Source organism: Acipenser ruthenus, chromosome 5, assembly GCF_902713425.1.
Source record: "Acipenser ruthenus chromosome 5, fAciRut3.2 maternal haplotype, whole genome shotgun sequence".
Lineage (NCBI taxonomy): Eukaryota > Metazoa > Chordata > Actinopteri > Acipenseriformes > Acipenseridae > Acipenser > Acipenser ruthenus.
Window position 1 is genome coordinate 921,707 of NC_081193.1, and position 21,739 is coordinate 943,445.

At 41.9% G+C, this 21,739-nt stretch overlaps 1 protein-coding gene across 1 annotated transcript; it reads left to right on the forward strand.

Moving 5' to 3' along the window:
• The first annotated feature begins 593 nt into the window (after positions 1–593).
• On the forward strand, positions 594–17,915 carry LOC117972458 (C-X-C chemokine receptor type 3-like). Its single transcript, XM_059024742.1, has 3 exons — positions 594–1,073; positions 15,965–16,354; positions 17,048–17,915. Exons 1-3 carry the CDS (start codon positions 594–596, stop codon positions 17,693–17,695), a joined length of 1,518 nt encoding a protein of 505 aa, XP_058880725.1. The 3' UTR covers positions 17,696–17,915.
• Positions 17,916–21,739: the final 3,824 nt, after the last annotated feature.

Sequence of the window (21,739 nt, forward strand, 5' to 3'; positions counted from 1 at the left end):
TCCTTCTCATCTCTTGTCCCTCATTTATGGTATCAGCTGTCCATAAGCATCAGGACAATGCCGTGCTTCACCACCTTCTGGTGTCTCCTCATCACCTACCTTGGACTGCTTAACAGCTTCTCTTTCATTACCCTAACTAAATTGTACTTGGCTCTGTTGTTTCCTAAAGTGATTCAAGTGAGGGCGAGGTAAACAGACAGCCCCTAAGAAGAACATAAAGTTTATTAACGAGGAGGCCATTTGGCCCATCTTCCTCCTTGTTTTATCCCCTGCTGTGTTGGCACTGAACTCTGCTGGGAAAAAAACCCCCAAAATAAACCGAAGGACTGCTGTGCTGTAAGTAGTTCATCTTGGGTGGTCTGTCGGGACTGTACCATAAAATAAAATTTGCTTACTAAGGTGTGTGTACATTAGTCTGTGTTACATGGTGGATTGAGGCTGCAATCCACCACGTAACACTTCGGGAGCGTCATGTGTACATAGCCAGAGCACGTTTCTTTCTTTATTTTTTGAGCAGGGGTAGAAAAAAGCTGATATCTGAGTGAGGCGTTAATTCGAGGGCGGCATTAATTATATATATATCCAGCCCCCAGATGGGGGTACCGCGAGCATCCAGCCCCCAGAAGGGGGACCGCGAGCGTCCAGCCCCCAGACGGGGGTACCGCGAGCATCCAGCCCCCAGACGGGGGGACCGCGAGCATCCAGCCCCCAGACAGGGGACCGCGAGCGTCCAGCCCCCAGACGGGGGACCGCGAGCATCCAGCCTCCAGACGGGGGACCCCGAGCATCCAGCCTCCAGACGGGGGACCGCGAGCGTCCAGCCCCCAGACGGGGGACCGCGAGCGTCCAGCCCCCAGACGGGGGACCGCGAGCGTCCAGCCCCCAGACGGGGGACCGCGAGTGTCCAGCCCCCAGATGGGGGACCGCGAGCGTCCAGCCCCCAGACGGGGGACCGCGAGCGTCCAGCCCCCAGACAGGGGGACCGCGAGCATCCAGCCCCCAGACGGGGGACCGCGAGCATCCAGCGCCCAGACTGGGGGACAGCGAGCGTCCAGCGCCCAGACGGGGGGACCGTGGGAATCCAAAGCCCGAGAGGCAGCTGTTCCCATCTCTACCAGCAGAGGAAGAATGCCTGCTCTCCCCATCTCCACCAGCAGAGGAAAAATGCCTACTGTCCCCATCTCCACCAACAGAGGAAAAATGCCTGCTGTCCCCATCTCCACCAGCAGAAGAAGAATGCCTGCTGTCCCCATCTCCACCAGCAGAGGAAAAGTGCCTGCTGGTTGCACCTTCAGAGCCGCATCCGTCCCCTGCAAGAGAGGGACACCCGCACCAGTCCCCTGCAAGAGATGGAGACCCGCACCAGTCCTCTGCAAGAGAGGGAGACCCGCACCAGTCCCTTGCAAGTGAGGGAGACGCGCACCAGTCCCCTGCAAGAGAGGGAGACCCGCACCAGTCTCCTGCAATAGAGGTAGAGCCACACCAGTCCCCTGCAAGAGAGGGGGAGCCGCACTAGTCCCCTGCAAGTAAGGCAGAGCCGTACCAGTCCCCTGCAAGAGATGGAGAGCCACACAAGTTCCCTGCAAGAGAGGGAGAGCTGCACCAGCCCCCTGCAAGAGGGGGAGACTACACGCTGCTCCCACCTCCGTCGCCAGGAGACTACATGCTGCTCCAACCTCCGTCGCCAGGAGACTACACGCTGCTCCCACCTCCGTCACCAGGAGACTACACGCTGCTCCCACCTCCACCGCTTCCGCCACTAGGAGCAGAGCAGCAGAAGCTGCCTCTGCCTCCTCCACCAGCAGAGGATGAATACCTGCTGGTTCCGCCTCCACCATTGTGGGAGGACTGCTTGCCCTTCCCATCTCCACCAGTAGAGGGTGAATACCTGCTGAAGACACTTTGATTGGCATTAAAGAGAAAATGAATGAACCACAGACATGCAACAGACCACTCAGAGACATGCGTCAACTCTTGCCTATGATTCAGAGAATAAGAGGAAATAAACAAACCACGGACATAAAACTTCTAAATTGTGTCAAACTGCAGTGTGAAGAACAGTAACAATCAAATTAGTCTTTTGTAAATACAATGCAGTATATAAAATGTAATAGTGTGATACAAAATTAAAAAAAAAAAAATCTGCTTTACTATTTGTGTCCCTGGTTTTCCATTATGTTTGCTAAGGGGGCTAAAACCAATTCCAAAATGTTTTTCCAATATTATAACAGCAAGAGAACATTCAAAGAGGAGGTTAAATGTCTAAGAGACACAAATGGCAAAATCATAGACGAAGAAAAAAAAAATAGCAAATATATTAAATGATTACTTTTCACAGGTTTTTACAAAGGAGGACACGGACAACATGCCCCACAGGTCGACCTGTTCCTATCCAGTTTTAAATAACTTTAGCATAACAGAGGCAGAAGTGTTAAAGGGACTAGGAGCTCTTAAAATAAACAAATCCCCTGGTCTGGATGAGATCCTCCCAATAGTATTCAAAGAAATGAAAGAAGTTATTTACAAACCGCTAACCCAGATCATGCAACAGTCTCCTCACACAGGGGTTGTACCGACAGACTGGAAAATTGCAAACGTAATACCGAGCCACAAAAAGGGAGACAAAACCAAACCAGGTAACTATAGACCAATAAGCCTGACTTCTATTATATGTAAATTTATGGAAACTATAATAAGATCCAAAATGGAAAATTACCTATATTGTAACAATATGCTGGGAGACAGTCAGCATGGTTTTTGGAAAGGGAGATTGTGTCTAACTAACCTGCTTGATTTTTTTGAGGATGCAACATTGACAATGGATAATTGCAAAGCATACGACATGGTTTATTTAGATTTCCAGAAAGCTTTTGACAAAGTCCCGCATAAAAGATTAATTCTCAAACTGAACGCAGTGGGGTTTCAAGGAAATGCATGCACATGGATTAGGGAGTAGTTAACATGTAGAAAACAGAAAGTACTGATTAGAGGAGAAACCTCAAAATGGAGTGAGGTAACCAGTGGTGTACCACAGGGATCAGTATTAGGTCCTCTGCTATTCCTAATCTACATTAATGATTTAGATTCTGGTATTGTAAGCAAACTTGTTAAATTTGCAGACGACACAAAAATAGAAGGAGTGGCAAACACTGTTGCAGCAGCAAAGGTCATTCAAAATGATCTAGACAGCATTCAGAACTGGGCAAACACATGGCAAATTACATTTAATAGAGAAAAGTGTAAAGTACTGCACACAGGCAATATAAATGTGCATTATAAATATCATATGGGAGATACTGAAATTGAAGAAGGAATCTATGAAAAAGACCTAGGAGCTTATGTTGACTCAGAAATGTCTTCATCTAGACAATGTGGGGAAGCTATAAAATAGGACAACAAGATGCTCGGATATATTGTGAGAAGTGTTGAATTTAAATCAAAGGAAGTAATGTTAAAACTTTACAATGCATTAGTAAGGCATGCCATATGCAGACAAAATAATTTAATCTATTCAGTCTTGAACAAAGAAAACTACGCGGTGATCTGATTGAAGCATTCAAAATCCTAAAAAGGTATAGACAATGTCGACCCAGGGGACTTTTTTGACCTGAGAAAAGAAACAAGGACCAGGGGTCACAAATGGAGATTAGATAACGGGGCATTCAGAACAGAATATAAGAGGCACTATTTTACACAGAGAATTGTGAGGGTCTGGAACCAGCTCCCCAGTAATGTTGTTGAAGCTGACACCCTGGGATCCTTCAAGAAGCTGCTTGATGAGATTCTGGGATCAATAAGCTACTAACAACCAAACGAGCAAGATGGGCTGAATGGCCTCCTCTCGTTGTAAACTTTCTTATGTTCTTCTTATGTTCTTTTATATATATATATATATATATATATATATATATATATATATATATATATATATATATTGTGAGGGATTGGTTAAAGGAAGGTGAATGACAACATAAACCAACTGGATGATAAACAAAGGAATTAATGTAAAGTGCTTGGGATCAAAAATGAAGTTGGGTTAAATAATACACTTTATAAATAATAACAGTGTTAAATAAAGGAAAGTACAAATAAAAAGTATGGTTTAAAATAAATGTTTAATATTATGCAGAGACAATACCTGGGGGACAATAGGACCAGGGGGAAGCTACTGGAGTCAAAGCTGGCTCCAGGTCAAATTAATTGTCCAATTTTATGACCTGTCAATTGTTTAATAATTTAATTGGTTACCATTTAAAATGTCTGTTTGCTGAATGCTTGAACGAGGGTGATGGTAGGAGCTGAGTTGGAGAGTTGGAGAGTAAAACAAGGAAAAAAGAATATTCGGATTGTGAGAACTGGTTAACGACATTTTGGAAAGGTATCTGGATTACGATTTTGGTTTTGGAGACGAGGTAACAGGCTTAGCCTGCCCCGTCATTAGTTAGGAAACGATTTGTTTAGTTAGGACCCGAGACTGGGTTAGGTTTTGTTTTCTTTATTTTCTTTTTTCAGTCTGTAAATAATAAACATACGCTACGGCGTTTCCTTGCATCTGGTTGTCAAGTGTCTGATTGAAGCAAAGCCTGGGATAGGAACGCAGGTCGTCACATTGTGGTACCAGAAGTGGGGCTGTTTTGTCTGACAATAAATTCAGACTCATACCCTGGCTTTGTACTGTGATAAGAGTGGATCATGGAGGCGGCAGTACAGGCACTGTTGCAGGCTAGTGCTATGCAGCACGAGGCCAATCGGATGATACAGCAACAATTGACTGTAATGCAAGAACAAGTTACTAAACTGTTTGAAGAACGGGCTGTATCCACAACTTCTCTTTTACAAAAGATGACTGACCAGGATGATGTGGAGTCTTTCCTGCTAACCTTTGAGCGGACAGCGGAACGGGAGAAATGGCCGCAGGTTCGTTGGGCAGGGATCTTAGCACCACTCCTGATAGGGGACGCCCAAAAAGCATATTCTGACTTGGAGCCGGACTCGGCTGCTGACTACAGTCAGTTGAAGAAGGAGATATTGGCCCGGGCGGGAGTTACTACAGCTGTACGAGCTCAGCGGTTCCATGACTGGCAGTTCCTAAAGGATAAAGTGCCGCGGTCTCAAATGTTTGACCTGATACATCTAACCCGAAAATGGTTACAACCGGAGCTCAACTCATCCGCACGGGTCGTGGAATTACTTGTTATGGACCGGTATTTGAGAGCGTTGCCGTTTTTTTTAAGGAAAACGGTTGGACAGGCCAATCCAGCCAACGCCGATGAACTGATATCTCTGGTCGAGAGTCATACAGCCGCCGACAGGTTGGCTCGTTGTTCCCCGGAGGGACAACGCCGCTTCAACCCGCGCACCCCATTCCTGAAGAGGCAGGAACACACCGACGTGGGTAAGACTGTGCTTGGGAAACGGGGTGACGAAGAGCAGCCACGGGCTGTGAAGGGACCTTGGGGTGAAAAATATATGGGACGGGATAACCCTGACATTATATGTTTTAATTGTCATCAGAAGGGACACATTGCTAGACAATGTAGGAAAACTCAAGGGGTAGAAAATATGGAGTGTGATTGGGCTGATGCATATGGGGCCTGTGACTATACCTGCAATTACGTCACCACTGTTAATAACTTGTTTACCTCACGAATGTTGGAGGGGGATTATTTGTCTACTGTTAAAGTAGCTGGTAGGGAGACGGTAGCACTTTTGGATTCAGGCTGTGGGCAAAGTTTGATCACTGCATCACTAATTGAACATTTAAATTTACCAGAGTGTAACGAAGTTAGGATTAATTGCATTCATGGGGACATTAAAACCTATCCGGCTAAGTTAGTGGAGATAGAGATTGCCGGAGAACCAGTACGCTATAAATTTGGAGTATTTCCACGTCTTCCCTACCCGGTAGTTATAGGGAGAGATTGTCCTAGTTTTAACATTCTGATCAAGAACCAAAAGAAATTGTCCTCAATGTCAGCTGTTGATGAAGGTGTGTCTGAGGGACATACGTTGTTTGATTTTTCAGATGAGATATTTGCAGAACCGGGTAAGACAAGAAAGTCCAGGAAATTAAAAAAACAAGACGGGGTTATAGGGAAAAGGGAACGAGAAAAGAGGCAACTCTGTAACGTTATGGTAAACACTGATAATGAGTCTGGGAGAGGTGGGGATATTATACCTGAGAGCAGGGGTCAGCCTAAACCACAAAGGTTACCATCAGGAAAACATACAAAGAAAAGTGAAACTTCAAAACAAGAAAGGCTTAGAAAAGCCGAAACGTTGATTTCACAAGGAAATATGTCCGTGAAAATGTGGAATGAGTTGCCGGTATCGCAATTGGATTTCAGGAAAGAGCAGGCAGCAGACCCAAATTTACGTGCTGCTTTTAGCCAAGTCTTTGAAATTGATGACGACTATGAAAATATCCGAGACAGCCTACCTCTTCCACATTTTATCACCAGACATGACTTATTATATCGGGTAACCAAAACTGATCAAGGTGATTGGTTAGAACAGTTATTGGTTCCTGGTAAATTTAAAGAACTGATTTTTCATCTGTCACATAGTCATGTGTTAAGTGGCCACTTAGGGGCTCAGAAAACTAGGGAAAGGATTTTAAGTAGATTCTTCTGGCCTGGGATTTATCAAGAAATTCTTAATCGTTGTAATCAATGCAAAGAGTGTCAATTGGTTTCAGAAAGAAAGCCTGCACCCGCTCCTTTGATTCCTTTGCCCATAATTGAAATTCCGTTTTCCCGAATTGGCATGGATTTGGTGGGGCCGTTAGAAAAAACGAGTTCGGGGTACAAACACATTTTGGTTATAGTAGATTACGCAACTAGGTATCCGGAAGCGATTCCCTTAAGAGTTGCCAGCGCCAAGAACATAGCTCGAGCCTTGTTGCAAGTGTTTAGTCGAATGGGTTTTCCAAACGAAATAATTACCGACCAGGGAACTCCCTTTGTGTCTTCAATACTGAAGGAGCTGTGCACGCTATGTAATATTAAAAAGATAGTGACCTCTGTTTACCACCCACAATCAGACGGTTTGGTGGAGAGGTTTAATAAAACACTAAAGCAAATGTTAAAGAAAGTAATGCGCCCTGATGGGAAGGACTGGGACCAGCTGTTGCCCTTTGTGCTTTTTGCTTTTAGGGAAGTACCCCAAAGTTCCACTGGGTTTTCGCCATTTGAGTTGCTGTATGGCAGACAACCCCGGGGGATTTTGGACATAGTTAAAGAAGCTTGGGAGGAGAAATCAAGTTCAGGCCAAAATGTAGTTGAGTATGTCTGTCAAGTGCAAGAAAGAATGGGAAAAGTTGCTGAAATTGTCAAACAGAACATGGAAAGTGCACAAGAGAAACAACAGAGACATTACAATGCAGGTGCTAGGTTAAGGGAGTTTGCAGTAGGAGATTAAGTTTTGGTTTTATTACCCTCACATGTACATAAGTTTTTAGCTAAGTGGCAAGGGCCATACCAGGTAGTAGAAAAAATCTCTGATGTTAACTATCGGTTGTTTAGGCCAGGTAAGAGAAACCCATATCAGCTGTTTCACATTAATTTGCTGAAGCCATGGAATGAGGGGGATCTGACAGTGAATGATACACAGACAGAAGTGTTGAACGTGAATGTGGAAGAGGTACAGATTGGTGAACAGTTGTCTGAGATGCAGAAGAAAGAAATAAATCAGTTAATACAAACAAATCTAGATGTTTTTTCAGAGGTCCCAGGTAGGACTAATCTGGTGGAACACAGGATTATTACACCCCCAGGGGTAGTGATCAGGAAAAGGCCATATAGAATCCCACAAGCTAAGCGAGAGGGTATGAAAACAGAAATACAGAGTATGTTGAAAATGGGAATAATCGAGGAATCGGACAGTGACTGGTCAAGTCCAGTGGTAATGGTCCCGAAACCTGATGGGACAGTAAGGTTTTGCATTGACTTTAGAAAGGTTAATGAGATATCAAAGTTTGATGCATATCCCATGCCCAGAATAGATGAAATGATTGAGAAACTGGGCAGGGCTAAATATATTACCACGTTAGATCTGACTAAAGGATATTGGCAGGTTCCTTTAGAAGAAAGCTCAAAAGAAAAAACAACGTTTGCTACGCCAGAGGGTCTTTTTAAGTTTACAGTGCTTCCATTTGGCCTTCATGGCGCGCCAGCCACTTTTCAGAGGTTGATGAATAAAGTTCTTCGTCCCCATCAGCAGTACGCTGCTGCATATCTGGATGATGTAGTCATTTTTAGTAAGGATTAGAAATCCCATTTACACCAGGTGAGCGCGGTACTACAGGCGTTGCGGGACGCTAAACTGACCGCAAATAAAAAAAAGTGTGCGTTCGCCTTACAGGAAACCAAGTATTTGGGGTTTATACTGGGGAATGGAGAAATAAAACCCCAAGATAGGAAAGTACATGCAATCCAAGCTTGTAAACAACCAGCAAATAAAAAACAGCTGAGGGCATTTTTGGGGTTAGTAGGGTATTACAGACGATTCATAAAAGATTTTGCTACTCGAGCAGTTCCCCTGACAGAGCTGACGAAGGGAACAAGGTCAAACAAAATTGTCTGGAACTCTGAAGCGGAAAGGGCTTTTAAAGATTTAAAAACAGCAATTTGTCAGGAGCCAGTCTTGATTAGCCCAGATTTCAAGAAACCTTTCATTTTGCAGACTGATGCTTCTGTTGTAGGTTTAGGGGCTGTATTGTCCCAAGAAAGGAACGGAGAGGAACACCCAGTCTTGTTTTTAAGCAGGAAGTTGTTACCAAGGGAAATCAAATACGCCACTGTAGAGAAGGAGTGTATGGCTATCAAGTGGGCAGTAGAGGCTCTACGCTATTACTTGTGGGGTAGAAAATTTACCTTGGTAACAGACCATGCACCTCTAAAATGGCTTTACCGCAACAAAGACGGGAATGCAAGGGTGACCCGGTGGTTCTTGTCTTTACAACCGTACTGTTTCGAGCTCAAGTACAGAAAGGGCAAAGAGCATATTAATGCAGATTTTTTTTCACGGTACCCACAAACAGAGGTTAGTTTGTTTGCACAGCAGGGTGAGGTTAAACGGAGAGGTTGGGTACAGGACGGAATCTATGTGTCCAAACAGCGCTTAAGAGGCCTCGGACATTGGGTGGAAAATTGTTAATTTTGGCAGCTCTGCCAGGTTGGTATGCCCGATCCCACGGGATCGTGCAAAAGGGGGGGGTAGTGTGAGGGATTGGTTAAAGGAAGGTGAATGACAACATAAACCAACTGGATGGTAAACAAAGGAATTAATGTAAAGTGCTTGGGATCAAAAATGAAGTTGGGTTAAATAATACACTTTATAAATAATAACAGTGTTAAATAAAGGAAAGTACAAATAAAAAGTATGGTTTAAAATAAATGTTTAATATTATGCAGAGACAATACCTGGGGGACAATAGGACCAGGGGGAAGCTACTGGAGTCAAAGCTGGCTCCAGGTCAAATTAATTGTCCAATTTTATGACCTGTCAATTGTTTAATAATTTAATTGGTTACCATTTAAAATGTCTGTTTGCTGAATGCTTGAACGAGGGTGATGGTAGGAGCTGAGTTGGAGAGTTGGAGAGTAAAACAAGGAAAAAGAATATTCGGATTGTGAGAACTGGTTAACGACATTTTGGAAAGGTATCTGGATTACGATTTTGGTTTTGGAGACGAGGTAACAGGCTTAGCCTGCCCCGTCATTAGTTAGGAAACGATTTGTTTAGTTAGGACCCGAGACTGGGTTAGGTTTTGTTTTCTTTATTTTCTTTTTTCAGTCTGTAAATAATAAACATACGCTACGGCGTTTCCTTGCATCTGGTTGTCAAGTGTCTGATTGAAGCAAAGCCTGGGATAGGAACGCAGATCGTCACAATAGATATATATATATATATATACAGACGTGCTCAAATTTGTTGGTACCCCTCCACAAAAAACGAAGAATGCACAATTTTCTCCGAAATAACTTGAAACTGACAAAAGTAATTGGCATCCACCATTGTTTATTCCATATTTCATAGAAATCAAACTTTGCTTTTGATTTTTTATTCAACATAATATTGTAAATAAGAAAACAAATGAAAATGGCATGGACAAAAATGATGGGACCGCTAACCTAATATTTTGTTGCACAACCTTTAGAGGCAATCACTGCAATCAATTGTTTTCTGTAGCTCTCAATGAGACTTCTGCACCTGTTAACAGGTAGTTTGGCCCACTCTTACTGAGCAAACTGCTCCAGCTGTCTCAGGTTTGATGGGTGCCTTCTCCAGACTGCAAGTTTCAGCTCTTTCCATAGATGTTCGATAGGATTCAGATCAGGACTCATAGAAGGCCACTTCAGAATAGTCCAATGTGACTTGCCAAAAAGCTCCAGTTTTGACTCATCTGTCCAAAGGACATTCTCCCTGAAGGATTGTGGCTTGTGAATAAGCATTTTAGCAAATTCCAGTCTGGCTTTTTTATGTTTTTCTGTCAAAAGTGGAGTCCTCCTGGGTCTTCTTCCATGGAGCCCACTTTCACTCAAAAAGCGACGGATGGTGCGATCAGAAACTGACGTACCTTCACCTTGGAGTTCAGCTTGTATCTTTTTGGCAGTTATCCTTGGTTCTTTTTCTACCATTCGCACTATCCTTCTGTTCAATCTGGGGTCGATTTTCCTCTTGCGGCCGCGCCCAGGGAGGTTGGCTACAGTTCCATGGACCTTAAACTTCTTAATAATATTTGCAACTGTTGTCACAGGAACATCAAGCTGCTTGGAGATGGTCTTGTAGCCTTTACCTTTACCATGCTTGTCTATTATTTTCTTTCTGATCTCCTCAGACAACTCTCTCCTTTGCTTTCTCTGGTCCATGTTCAGTGTGGTGCACACAATGATACCAAACAGCACAGTGACTACTTTTCTCCATTTAAATAGGCTGAATGACTGATTACAAGATTGGAGACATGTGTGATACTAATTAAAGAAACTAATTAGTTTGAAATATCACTATAATCCAATTATTTATTATCTTTTCTAAGGGGTACCAACAAATGTGTCCAGGCCTTTTTAGAATATCTTTGTAGAATAAGCAATAATTAATCTCTTTTCACAGCTTCTTTGCTTTATTCTATGACATAGCAAAGGCATGCAAGTATACATGATAAAATAGCTTTTAATTTCATCACTTTTCAGGAGGAATGAAGGATTATTTCAATGAGCTGTAAGGGTACCAACAAATTTGAGCACGTCTGTATATATTTGCTGTGGTTTACTTTTTTTATTAAAAAAGTGGTTTTCAGATCTAATACTGATAGACTTACCCGCGTCACACAGCTCCCCTCCCTCCCAGTCCCTCAGCTCTAACCACTAGACCAGGACACACCTCCCTCCCTCCCTCCTTCCTAACCCCTCCACCCTAACCACTAGACCAGGCTACACTACTCCCCTCCCTCCTAGCCCCTCGGCTCTAATGCACAAGACCAGCCTTTGGGTTCCATTCTGGGGGGCTAGGTGGCGGTAGCAGGTTAATGTTAATGCATTAGAGCAGCCTTTCACCTTCCTCTGGGGGCTGGGTTCGAATCTGGGGGGCTAGGTGGCGCTAGCGGGTTAATGTTAATGCACTAGACCAGCCTTTCACCTTCCTTTGGGGGCCTGGGTTCCATTCTGGGGGGCTAGGTGGCGCTAGCGGGTTCATGTTAATACACTAGATCAGCATTTCAGTGTGGACGCTACAAACTGCAGCTATGCTCCCTCGCTCCTCTCCCCCCCCCCCCCCCTCTCTCAATTTCTTGTAAATGACATCGCTTCCTCTCTCTCTAATAACTCTCTCAATCAGTCTCATCTCAATCCACTCGGATTGCGAGAATCTGAGAGAGACGGCAGCAGGGATTTTGAATCTCATCGTATCTGTTCCTGAAACAAAGCAAACAAACAAACAAACTAAACAACAACAACAACAACAACAACAACAACAACAACAACAACAACAACAACAACAAAACCCTTTAGTGTGTTCAGAATCACTGAATGGACGTGAGCCTGACCGACACGATGGAAGACTGGGTGAGTCCTGTTACATGTGATGAGTTAGCAGTGCTCTACCCTTCAGCGTTATTATTAGTATTATTATTATTAGCAGTAGTAATAGTATTAGTGGCATTAGTATCATTATCATTATTATTATCATGGACATACTTATTATTTATTTATTTATTTAGTTATTTATTTATTTATTAGCAGATGCCCTTATTCTTGAAATGTATTTTTTGTTTACAACTGTAATATTATAATAATAATAATAATAATAATAATAATAATAGAAAGTATAAAACTACAAACAGTGTTCGGGAAACAATGGCTTTGTATTGCTGGATTATCAACTCGTTGAAATGGTGTTAAGTACAGATGTTATCAAATGAGATTGAGTTTTATTGTGTTTTCTCTTCGCATTAGTTTCCGAATAAGCTTGTATATAAGAACAAAGGTAACGTAGGTACACACCTGTGAATAATTGATCAAAAATCTATCACATCAGGACGTTCTTTCTTCAGCTGGATTGAAAAAGCAGCGCCTAAACAGTTTTTGTCAACCTACCTGAGCTTTCTCTTTTAGATTTTGCACCTTTTGGCAGAGAAGCCTTCAGGCATCCTGGTACTGAGTCTGTTTATGAGTTTAGTTTCCTTTATTCTGCTGTATTGCACACAACTCATGTTATATCTTCTAAAAACTACAACATTGTAAGTCATTTGCATATAAAAATGCACATTCGCTAAAGTATTTATAAGCACATTAATAAGTTTTTTTTTATTTTTTTATAACAGCATCAGAAGCATGTTCTCAAAGCACGCACATTTCCCATTAATTAATCTCTAAAAACATTTACGCGTTAATCGCAGAAGTTAACTGCGATTAATTGACAGCACTAAATATATATATATATATATATATATATATATATATATATATATGCATGAGATTCCTCTAGTGGTCTCTACGAGCGTCATCGGGCAAAGTATACATGGTTTACATGCCATTACTGTGAAGTATTTTTTAACTCTGTATATACAGTCACCTCCCAAATTATTGGCACCCTTGATAAAGATGAGCAAAAAAGGCTGTATGAAATAAACAACAGAGGTAATTAGCTATATTTTATGCTCAAATATATGGAAAAATCATATTCTTTTATTCTAATACAATTGCTCAGAGAAAAAGATAGGTGTCAGAATTATTGACACCCCTAAAGATTCTTATGAATAAAATCAAACAAAATTAAATCTGCATTAACATTCTACTTCTTTAAGTTCATCTCGGTCTTAAGGAACTGTATTGTGGCCTTCCATGGCTTCCTGTTTCACTGGGGTATAAAAATGAGGTAACACGCATATGAAATCCATTTGTCATCCATCACCATGGGGTAGGGCAAAGAACTCACAAATAAAAAGAGACAAATGGTTGTTGACCTTCATAAATCAGGCAATGGGTACAAAACAATAGCTAAAAAAACTAAATATACCACCTACCACTATTAGGGCAATAATTAAGAAGTTCAAAACCACTGGAACAGTGGTAAACTTGCCTGGTAGAGGACGCAAGTGTATCTTGCCCCCACGCACAGTGAGGCAGATGGTTCGGGAGGCAAAGGGAAATCCAAGGGCCACAGTTGGAGAATTACAGAATTTGGTTGCATCTTGGGGTCACCAAGTCTCCAAATCTACAATTAGACGCCACCTCCATGCCAATAGGCTATTTGGAAGGGTTGCCAGAATAAAAGCCTTTATTGAGAGCAACCAACAAACGTAAGCGCCTGGAGTTTGCTAAACGGCATTGGCACTTCGATTGGAACCGGGTGCTATGGTCAGATGAGATGAAAATAGAGCTCTTTGGCCACGCACACCAGTGGTGGGTTTGGCGTCAAAAGAAGGATGCGAGTGCAGAAAAGAACCTCATACCTACTGTAAAATATGGTGGTGGATCTTTGATGTTATGGGGCTGTTCCACTGGTCCTGGGGCCCTTGTTAAGATCAACAGCATCATGAACTCTACCCAGTACCAGGACATTTTAGCCAAAAACCTGGTTGCCTCTGCCAGGAGGCTGAAACTTGGCCGCAAGTGGATCTTCCAGCAAGACAATGACCCCAAGCACACATCAAAATCCACAAAGAAATGGTTAATTGACCACAAAATCAACATTTTGCAATGGCCATCTCAGTCTCCGGACTTGAACCCCATTGAAAACCTGAAAACCTGTGGTTTCAATTGAAGAGGACAGTCCATAAGCGCAGACTGAAAGATATCAAGGATCTGGAAAGATTCTGTATGGAGGAATAGTCTAAGATCCCTCCCAATGTGTTCTCCAATCTCATTAAATATTATAGACTCCGTGCCGTTATCCTTTCAAGGGGAGGGTGCACAAAGTACTGAAAACAAGGGTGCCAATAATTGTGACACTTCATTTTTTTGGGAAAAAAATGTGAAATGAGAAATGTGTAATTTTGTCTGTATATATACACACACACCCTAATGTCGTAGCACTGAAAAGTGATTCATACCGTACTTGGTTTTTAACACAGATGTAAATTAGTTGCGATAGCGGCAGGCGCATTTATCTGCGTTTTTATTATGCTTTGGGTTACATTGTGGTGTTTTCAGTCACTAGAAAACTAGTCAGTCTAAATTCTAAACATCACAACCGCCATCATAGGACTGAAAAAAAAAAAAAAACCTCTACAGACCATTTTGGCAACGGTGGTGATCTATGTTTTCTCTGTGAAAAAGAAAGTGGGTAACACTTTACGTGTAGTGTCTGTAAGTTCTGCACATTTACATAGGAGTTAATCAGTGAATGCATGAGTGCTTACACAGTATTACAATGTTATTGGGTGTATTTATATGTTTATATGTACATCTTTGTGCGCGATATATTTAGAGTTCGGTTTAGAGTTAGGGTTGGGATTAAAGTTCGGATTATATCATGCAAAAAGATGCACACATTAAGTACATTGTAACTAGGCATAACAACATTGTAATGCTTTGTAAGCACACATGCATTTACTAAGTAAGCACTCTATAAAGACACAGTAATTAGAGACGCCGTAGAAAGTGCTACCCAGCTCCCCCTCGCTCAGAGACAGGACGGTTTTATTTTATTATTTTTTTAGCAGACATCCTTATCCAGGGCGATTTACAATTGTTACAAGATATCACATTATTTTTTTTATATACAATTACCCATTTATACAGTTGGGTTTTTATTGGAACAATCTAGGTAAAGTACCTTGCTCAAGGGTACAGCAGCAGTGTCCCCACCGGGGATTGAACCCATGACCCTCTGGTCAAAAGTCCAGAGCCCTAACCACTACTCCACACTCCACACTGCTTTGTGTATTTCACCTTTTACCAAAATAAGAGCCACTGTTTAGTTTCTGTTCCTCAGAGATGCTGCCTGGTTTCATTAACACGCTCGCTGTTTATTCTTTCAAAACAGCGTCCCTTTAAGGTTTCCATATAAACAGATAATTTCTGACTTCAGCATAACAGTACATCCACCGTTACCACACACACGCACACGCACACGTCATTCCTTTCTGTTGATCGACCGAACCTCAATTTGAAAAAAAAAAAAAAAAAAGAAAAGCCTGCTTTACTTGCGTAGTTTACTGCAGCTCTCGTTCGTCTGGTTATTTTAATAAACACGCTTGTTTCCCACGCAGAATATCAACAGTTTTTGGTTCCTCATTCATTTCAGTTCACAGCAGCCGCCACTGACCGGAATGAGTTTCAACCAAAGTATTAAATTAGAAACAGTTCTTTATCTGAGGTGTCAAGTTTTCAACCGCAGGGGTCAGACTCATTGGTGACTGACAACATCTCTGCCTGCTAAGCTGCTGTTGGGTTTTATGTTTTATGATTGATGATTATGTTTGTATTCGTTTTTAACACATATCTATTTATTGTATTTAAAGGGTTTCTCTGAGAAGATTTCCTTTGAAGCGGATGATCTGTTCAATGACAACGGCACCTATGACTATAACTACGCCTACAACTATAACTACTCCAGCGACTATAACTACTCCAGCGACTCCTGCTGTGGTCAGGCGTGTACCCAGCATGATGGCGTCTTCGAGCCCGTGCTGTACTCCCTGATCTTCGTGCTGGGGTTGCTAGGGAACGGGCTGGTCATAGCAGTGCTGCTGCAGTTCAGGCGCACCTGGAATGTGACGGACACTTTCATCCTCCACCTGGCGCTGGCCGACTTCCTGCTGGTCATCACGATGCCCTTCTGGGCCACCGAGGCCGTCCACGGCTGGGTCTTCGGAACCGGGCTGTGCAAGATCGTAGGGGCCACTTTCAAGGTAAGGGTGCAAGTAACAGGGCGGAGACTGTGCTTTAGAAACCCCCAAAACACAGCCACGTGACCCTGCCAGCAATGTGGAGCACAGGCTGCACAATACAGGTATGGACACAAGTTTTGCAGCATCACCCTATAGAATTAACTAATTCTGCTTCATCAAGTCGAATGAAACCTGCTGGAATAACATTATGTTAACATATTGAATTACACACCACCGCTTTGTAGTTTTCCCTGTACTTATTGGAAAAACTGAGAAAAAGTTTGTCGTTTTTGTCGTTTCTTTGATTAGATGATGTTAAATAAAAGCTATAAAATGTTGTTCATATATTATGTCCACATCTTCTAGATGGTGATGCAAAACTTTTGGCCACAGCTGGAGGAGCTGTGCAAAACTGGTTGTCTAATAACATTGTTTGGCTGCATAAAGAGGAGCCTTAATTTTATTATTAGTCATTTATCAGAGACTTTTATCCAAAGTGACTTACAGAGACTAGGGGGTGAACTATGCGTCAACAGTTACTGCTGCAGAGTCACTTACAATAGGACCTCGTTATACGTCTCATCCAAAGGACGGAGCACAAGGAGGTGAAGCGACTTGCTCAGGGTCACACACAGTGAGTCAGAGGCTGAGCCGGGATTTGACCCTCCTGGTATCAAGCCCCCTGTGTTCATCCCACGTTCCTCCTTATTTCAGGTGAACTTCTACTGCTGGATATTCTTGCTGGGCTGCATCAGCTTGGATCGCTACCTGTCCATCGTCCACGCGGTCCAGATGTACAGCCGGAGGAAGCCCTGGGTGGTCCAGGCCAACTGCGTGATCATGTGGGGGGTCTGTTTCCTCATGAGCGTCCCTGACCTGGTGTTCCTGGAAGCCGTGAAGGACGACAGGAGAGACGGCCGGACGGAGTGTCTCCACAACTACAGCATCGAAGCGGCAGGACAGTGGAGGCTCTTCTCCCGGCTCCTGTACCACATCGCTGGGTTCTTCCTCCCCTCCGCGGTCATGGTCTTCTGCTACACCATGATCCTCCACACGCTGGGCAAGTCCCAAGGCCTCCAGAAGAGAAAAGCCATGAAGGTAATTCTGGCTTTGGTGGTGGCTTTCTTTGTGTGCTGGACTCCCTTCAACGTGGTCATCTTCTTGGACACGCTGGTCTTGGAGAAAGCGATGGAGCCAACCTGCGGGATGCAGAATTTCCTGGATATTGGGAAGACTGTCACCTCCTGTCTGGGGTACCTGCACTGCTGCCTGAACCCCATCCTGTACGCCTTCGTGGGGGTGAAGTTTCGGAATAACCTCCTGGATGTTTTGAGCACGCTCGGCTGCAACATCAAGAAATAACGGCCAGTCGGGTGGAGGGGAACCAATTGGTCGGAATCTGGGGATACGAGTGTTTTGAGGAAAAGCTCCAGGGGGGCCACAGCACAGTCACAGAGCTTTTAGAACCCCATGCAAAATGGACACCATTGGTTTTTTTTGTGTGTTTTTTTACAGTAGGCTAAAAGGCACATTTTTATAGTTTTTTTTTTTAAATAAATAAATAACCCTGAATGATATGGAAGTAACTATATATATATAGTAATGATTTTATAAGTAGGCTAACACCTTACATGAAGTGTCTCTAGTGACAGTGTATTTACATCAGAGTTACATGGAAAAAATGTACAGACTAAGTACATTGTAACTATGTATACTAACATTGTATACTAGCTGTGTAGCATGCATGTATTTACTAAGTAACTACTCTGTAAACACAGTCATTAGAGGCGCTTCATGGAAAGTGTTACAATATTTTAATAGAAAATCTGTAAATATCTCAGTGTGTCTCTCTAGCATGGTGTAGGGTGTAGATATGTACATAGATATTAAAGATCATTCTTTAAATATGAATGATACATTTATTCTGTTTAGTCTAACATTAGTTTATGGATCCAGTTATAACACATTTATTGACCAGTTTTGAAGATTGTAACGATATATATGCAATTCTGTAAATATTAAGTATATTATTATTATTATTATTATTATTATTATTATTATTATTATTATTATTATTAGCAATAACTAACAGCAGATTCATATCATGTTTTAATGTAATGTAGCCAGTTGCGAGATTTCAAAATGTAATATGAAATACTACTGTACTACTATTATGGCTTCCGGTAGACTTTTGCGATATCATTTTGCAGTTTCTTTGATTACATGATGTTAAATAAAAGATCTAAATTCTGTTCATATAGTTTTCTAGGTGATGCAAAACTTTTGTCCTCAGCTGTATGTGATTAAACGATGAATGTGTTTTTTTTTTCCTTGTTTATTTTTTTTTTGAATGGAAGCGAATTGGATTGTGAAACTCCTGAAACTGCTTTGTGAAACTCTCCCCTGGCATTAACAGTGTAATATCGCTTATAACACACAAGTATTAATGCATGGATACATAATATGTACTATTTTCACCCCTTCTGATTTTATTTTTATGTCAATAAAGGATATTTTGTGCAGATGCATTTATGTGTTTGTTTGTTTGTTTATTTATTGTTAATTATTTATGGAAATCAATCAATTTAGGGTTAAACTAAGAAAGGGTGTTCCCTCCAGTCCAGGGCAGACTTGAGGCACGGAGACTGAACTGCTCCCTCCCTCCCTCACCCCCCTAAGAGAAAGGGTGCTCCCTCCAGTCCAGGGCAGGCTTGAGGCACGGAGACTGAACTGATCCCTCTATACTTTCTTTTTTTTTTATTTTGTAATTGTGGTGCTTTGTCATACCTTTCACAACCACAATAATTCACCACACAGAAACACACACACACAGACACACACACATAGATTACAGATAAGAAATAAACACTTTTGAAAGCTGATAAGCAGCAAACAATTATTTTTAAGTCAGATCAGAGCTGCACAGCAAATTAATTAGTGTTAAAATCCCAGTGTTACTGATTTCAGAGTTGAAGTGTTGGCATATTGGTGTTGTTTTTAAGAGGATTGATATCACCTAGTGCCTAGTTACCTAAAGTACGGGTATTAAATCAAAGTGTTGCGTCAAACATCACCACCGAGTGTTTAATTAACATCCGGGTCTTCCATTTTCAAGCCTGATCCGTTTGTTGTCTCGGATGAGTGGCCGTCATTACCAGAGGCACGCGCTGAACAGGTAGGGATTTTAATTTATCTTAACAGTTGACATGTTTAAAGTACTGGCTGGCTTTTTTGCTTTATGATTTAACATTCTTGTTTGAATTTTAACGTTACATTTACCAATTCATGTCGAATTGATCATCTCTCTAGCTAGCCGCACGTTTCAGCTAGCTAACGTTAGCCAATTTCAATTTCAAACAATATAAAAATGAAAATCAACTTGACTGAACCTCATAACTGCTAACGTAACTTACAACAATTTGGAGTTCTAACCAATGGATAAGAAAAGTGGACTTTAGATATTGCTCTGGTGGCCAACAACAGTAAACAATAACAGCGTTTAGCTCAAGTAGATTAGGTAACGTTAGCTCACAGAATTATAACAGTTAGAACTATAACAGTTATAATTCTATGAGCTAGCTAGCTATGTGACACGTGTGGCGTTCTGGATATTTCTTCACGCAAAATGGCGACACACAGCTACTAGCTAGCTAGCTAGCTAACTTTAGCTGTCAAATGTCATTATCTAAGTCAAGCTAGGCGAGTTAAATTAAGCACTAATAATTTTAACTTATTTTCAATTTTTCACAAGAACTGGCCACTAAGAGATACTTAGCTAGCGTTAGCTAACTCTGGAATGATTTAGGCAGCTAACGTTAGCTAGCTAGCTAACTATCTATCCAAGCTCAAGGTTGACTGTGTGTTGCAATTTTCTAAGTTTCAGTGAGCAAGCACGCCGAGTTTTTCAGTGGTGAGCACATGGATGGAGATGGCGTACCGAACTGAAGTGGTGAGTCTGCTGTATTTCTTGTCTGAAGTCTGAAGTTATTTAACGTTAGTAATTAGTCATTGAATCAGGTAGCTACTTGGTTAGGTTTACAAATACGGTTTCATATTGATTTATCCCTTCAAGTTAATCATCAGTTTTAAAATATCGATGGGCAGGCTTGTCTGACTTGGTGAGAGAAATTGAAACGTTATTTTTCAGACCGTGTTCATTTTGCAGACTTACAACAAAGCCAAAGGTGCAATACAGAAGTGACAGAAAATACATCAAACTCCCAGGGCCTGCTTCAATGAGTTAATCACAGAAGGCAAGCTTTACAATGACTAACGTTGTCCTTTGTTTTTGGTGTGTATGTTTTGGTTTGCTTGTAGCTAATTCGAAAAAATAATTTGTTGGTTGAACATTATTGTTTATAGTCATTTTGGCATAAACCCAGTTCAATGTGTTGTAACATTTTTGCCATTTTGTAATTGTTGACGCTAGCCACCTGTACTCATTAGTTTCTCATAGTATACTTTTATTACTGCCATTCAAGTCAAGGAGAAGTGCTCCATACCAAGTGAGACAAACCTTGAAGTAATGGATGAAACTGGCACTGAAGTAGATGTGGATGTTCCCTGATGTTGTGGCCATGAAAGACATATGTTTTGTCATTCGTGATGATCTTGATAAGTTTGAATTTCAATCATTAACGCACCTTCACATTACAGAATTTAGTTGCTCCTAATCATAATTTGTGTTAATGTGATTCCCCTGGTAATTGTGTATTGTCTATCTCTTTCAGAATGGGAAAGTGATTTATCATCAATCCTCTTCTTGTTGCATCTCCTGTTACCACAACCTTCTGGAGGGAAGAGGACACAGGAAATAAGTCTGCGTGAAGCTGTTGGACATTTGGTGAAGTTTCACATGGTTTGTTGGAGACTACATTGTCTTGTTTTTAGCTTTTAACTTAAATATCTTGACTTAATCATCTCAATGATTGAGTAGTGTTTTTGTGATATTACCTCCCCAAATGCTAGCAACTTAGCCCATTGTTTTCTTGTCTCGTTTTTATTTTATGTTTTTGATTCCAGTCCGGTCGGAGCCTAGATGAACATCTCAACGAGATCGAGGAGCAGCATCAGCCGTACCTCCTTGCATCCGGAACCGCGAAAGCAGATGTCCACAGCTTTTACATAGTGATGGGCAAAAAGCTGATCCCATGTCAGGCGAGCACATCCTTGGCTGCCTTTGATGAGCTATTCAAGGCTCATTTTGTTTTCAGTTTAACATATGATGAATCCCTCAGCAGCCTCCCCTCTAGTCGGTGCCTTGACAAATTGCGTTAGGAAGCTGTCATTTGTCATTTCCACCATTTCAATTTCGTCCGTCGTGCTCCCCACCGGGTTTTCCCCTTTTATATGGGGGAAGTTGAAATCCCCCATTAGTATGGCTTCTCCTTTGCTACACGCTTCTCC

Coding starts and splice junctions, on each gene's coding strand:
- LOC117972458 (XM_059024742.1), top strand. CDS start 594: ATGGGGGTACCGCGAGCATCCAGCCCCCAGAAGGGGGACCGCGAGCGT. Junction 1,074..15,964: donor AGCGCCCAGACGGGGGGACC/GTGGGAATCCAA, acceptor TTGTATTTAAAG/GGTTTCTCTGAGAAGATTTC. Junction 16,355..17,047: donor TCGTAGGGGCCACTTTCAAG/GTAAGGGTGCAA, acceptor TCCTTATTTCAG/GTGAACTTCTACTGCTGGAT.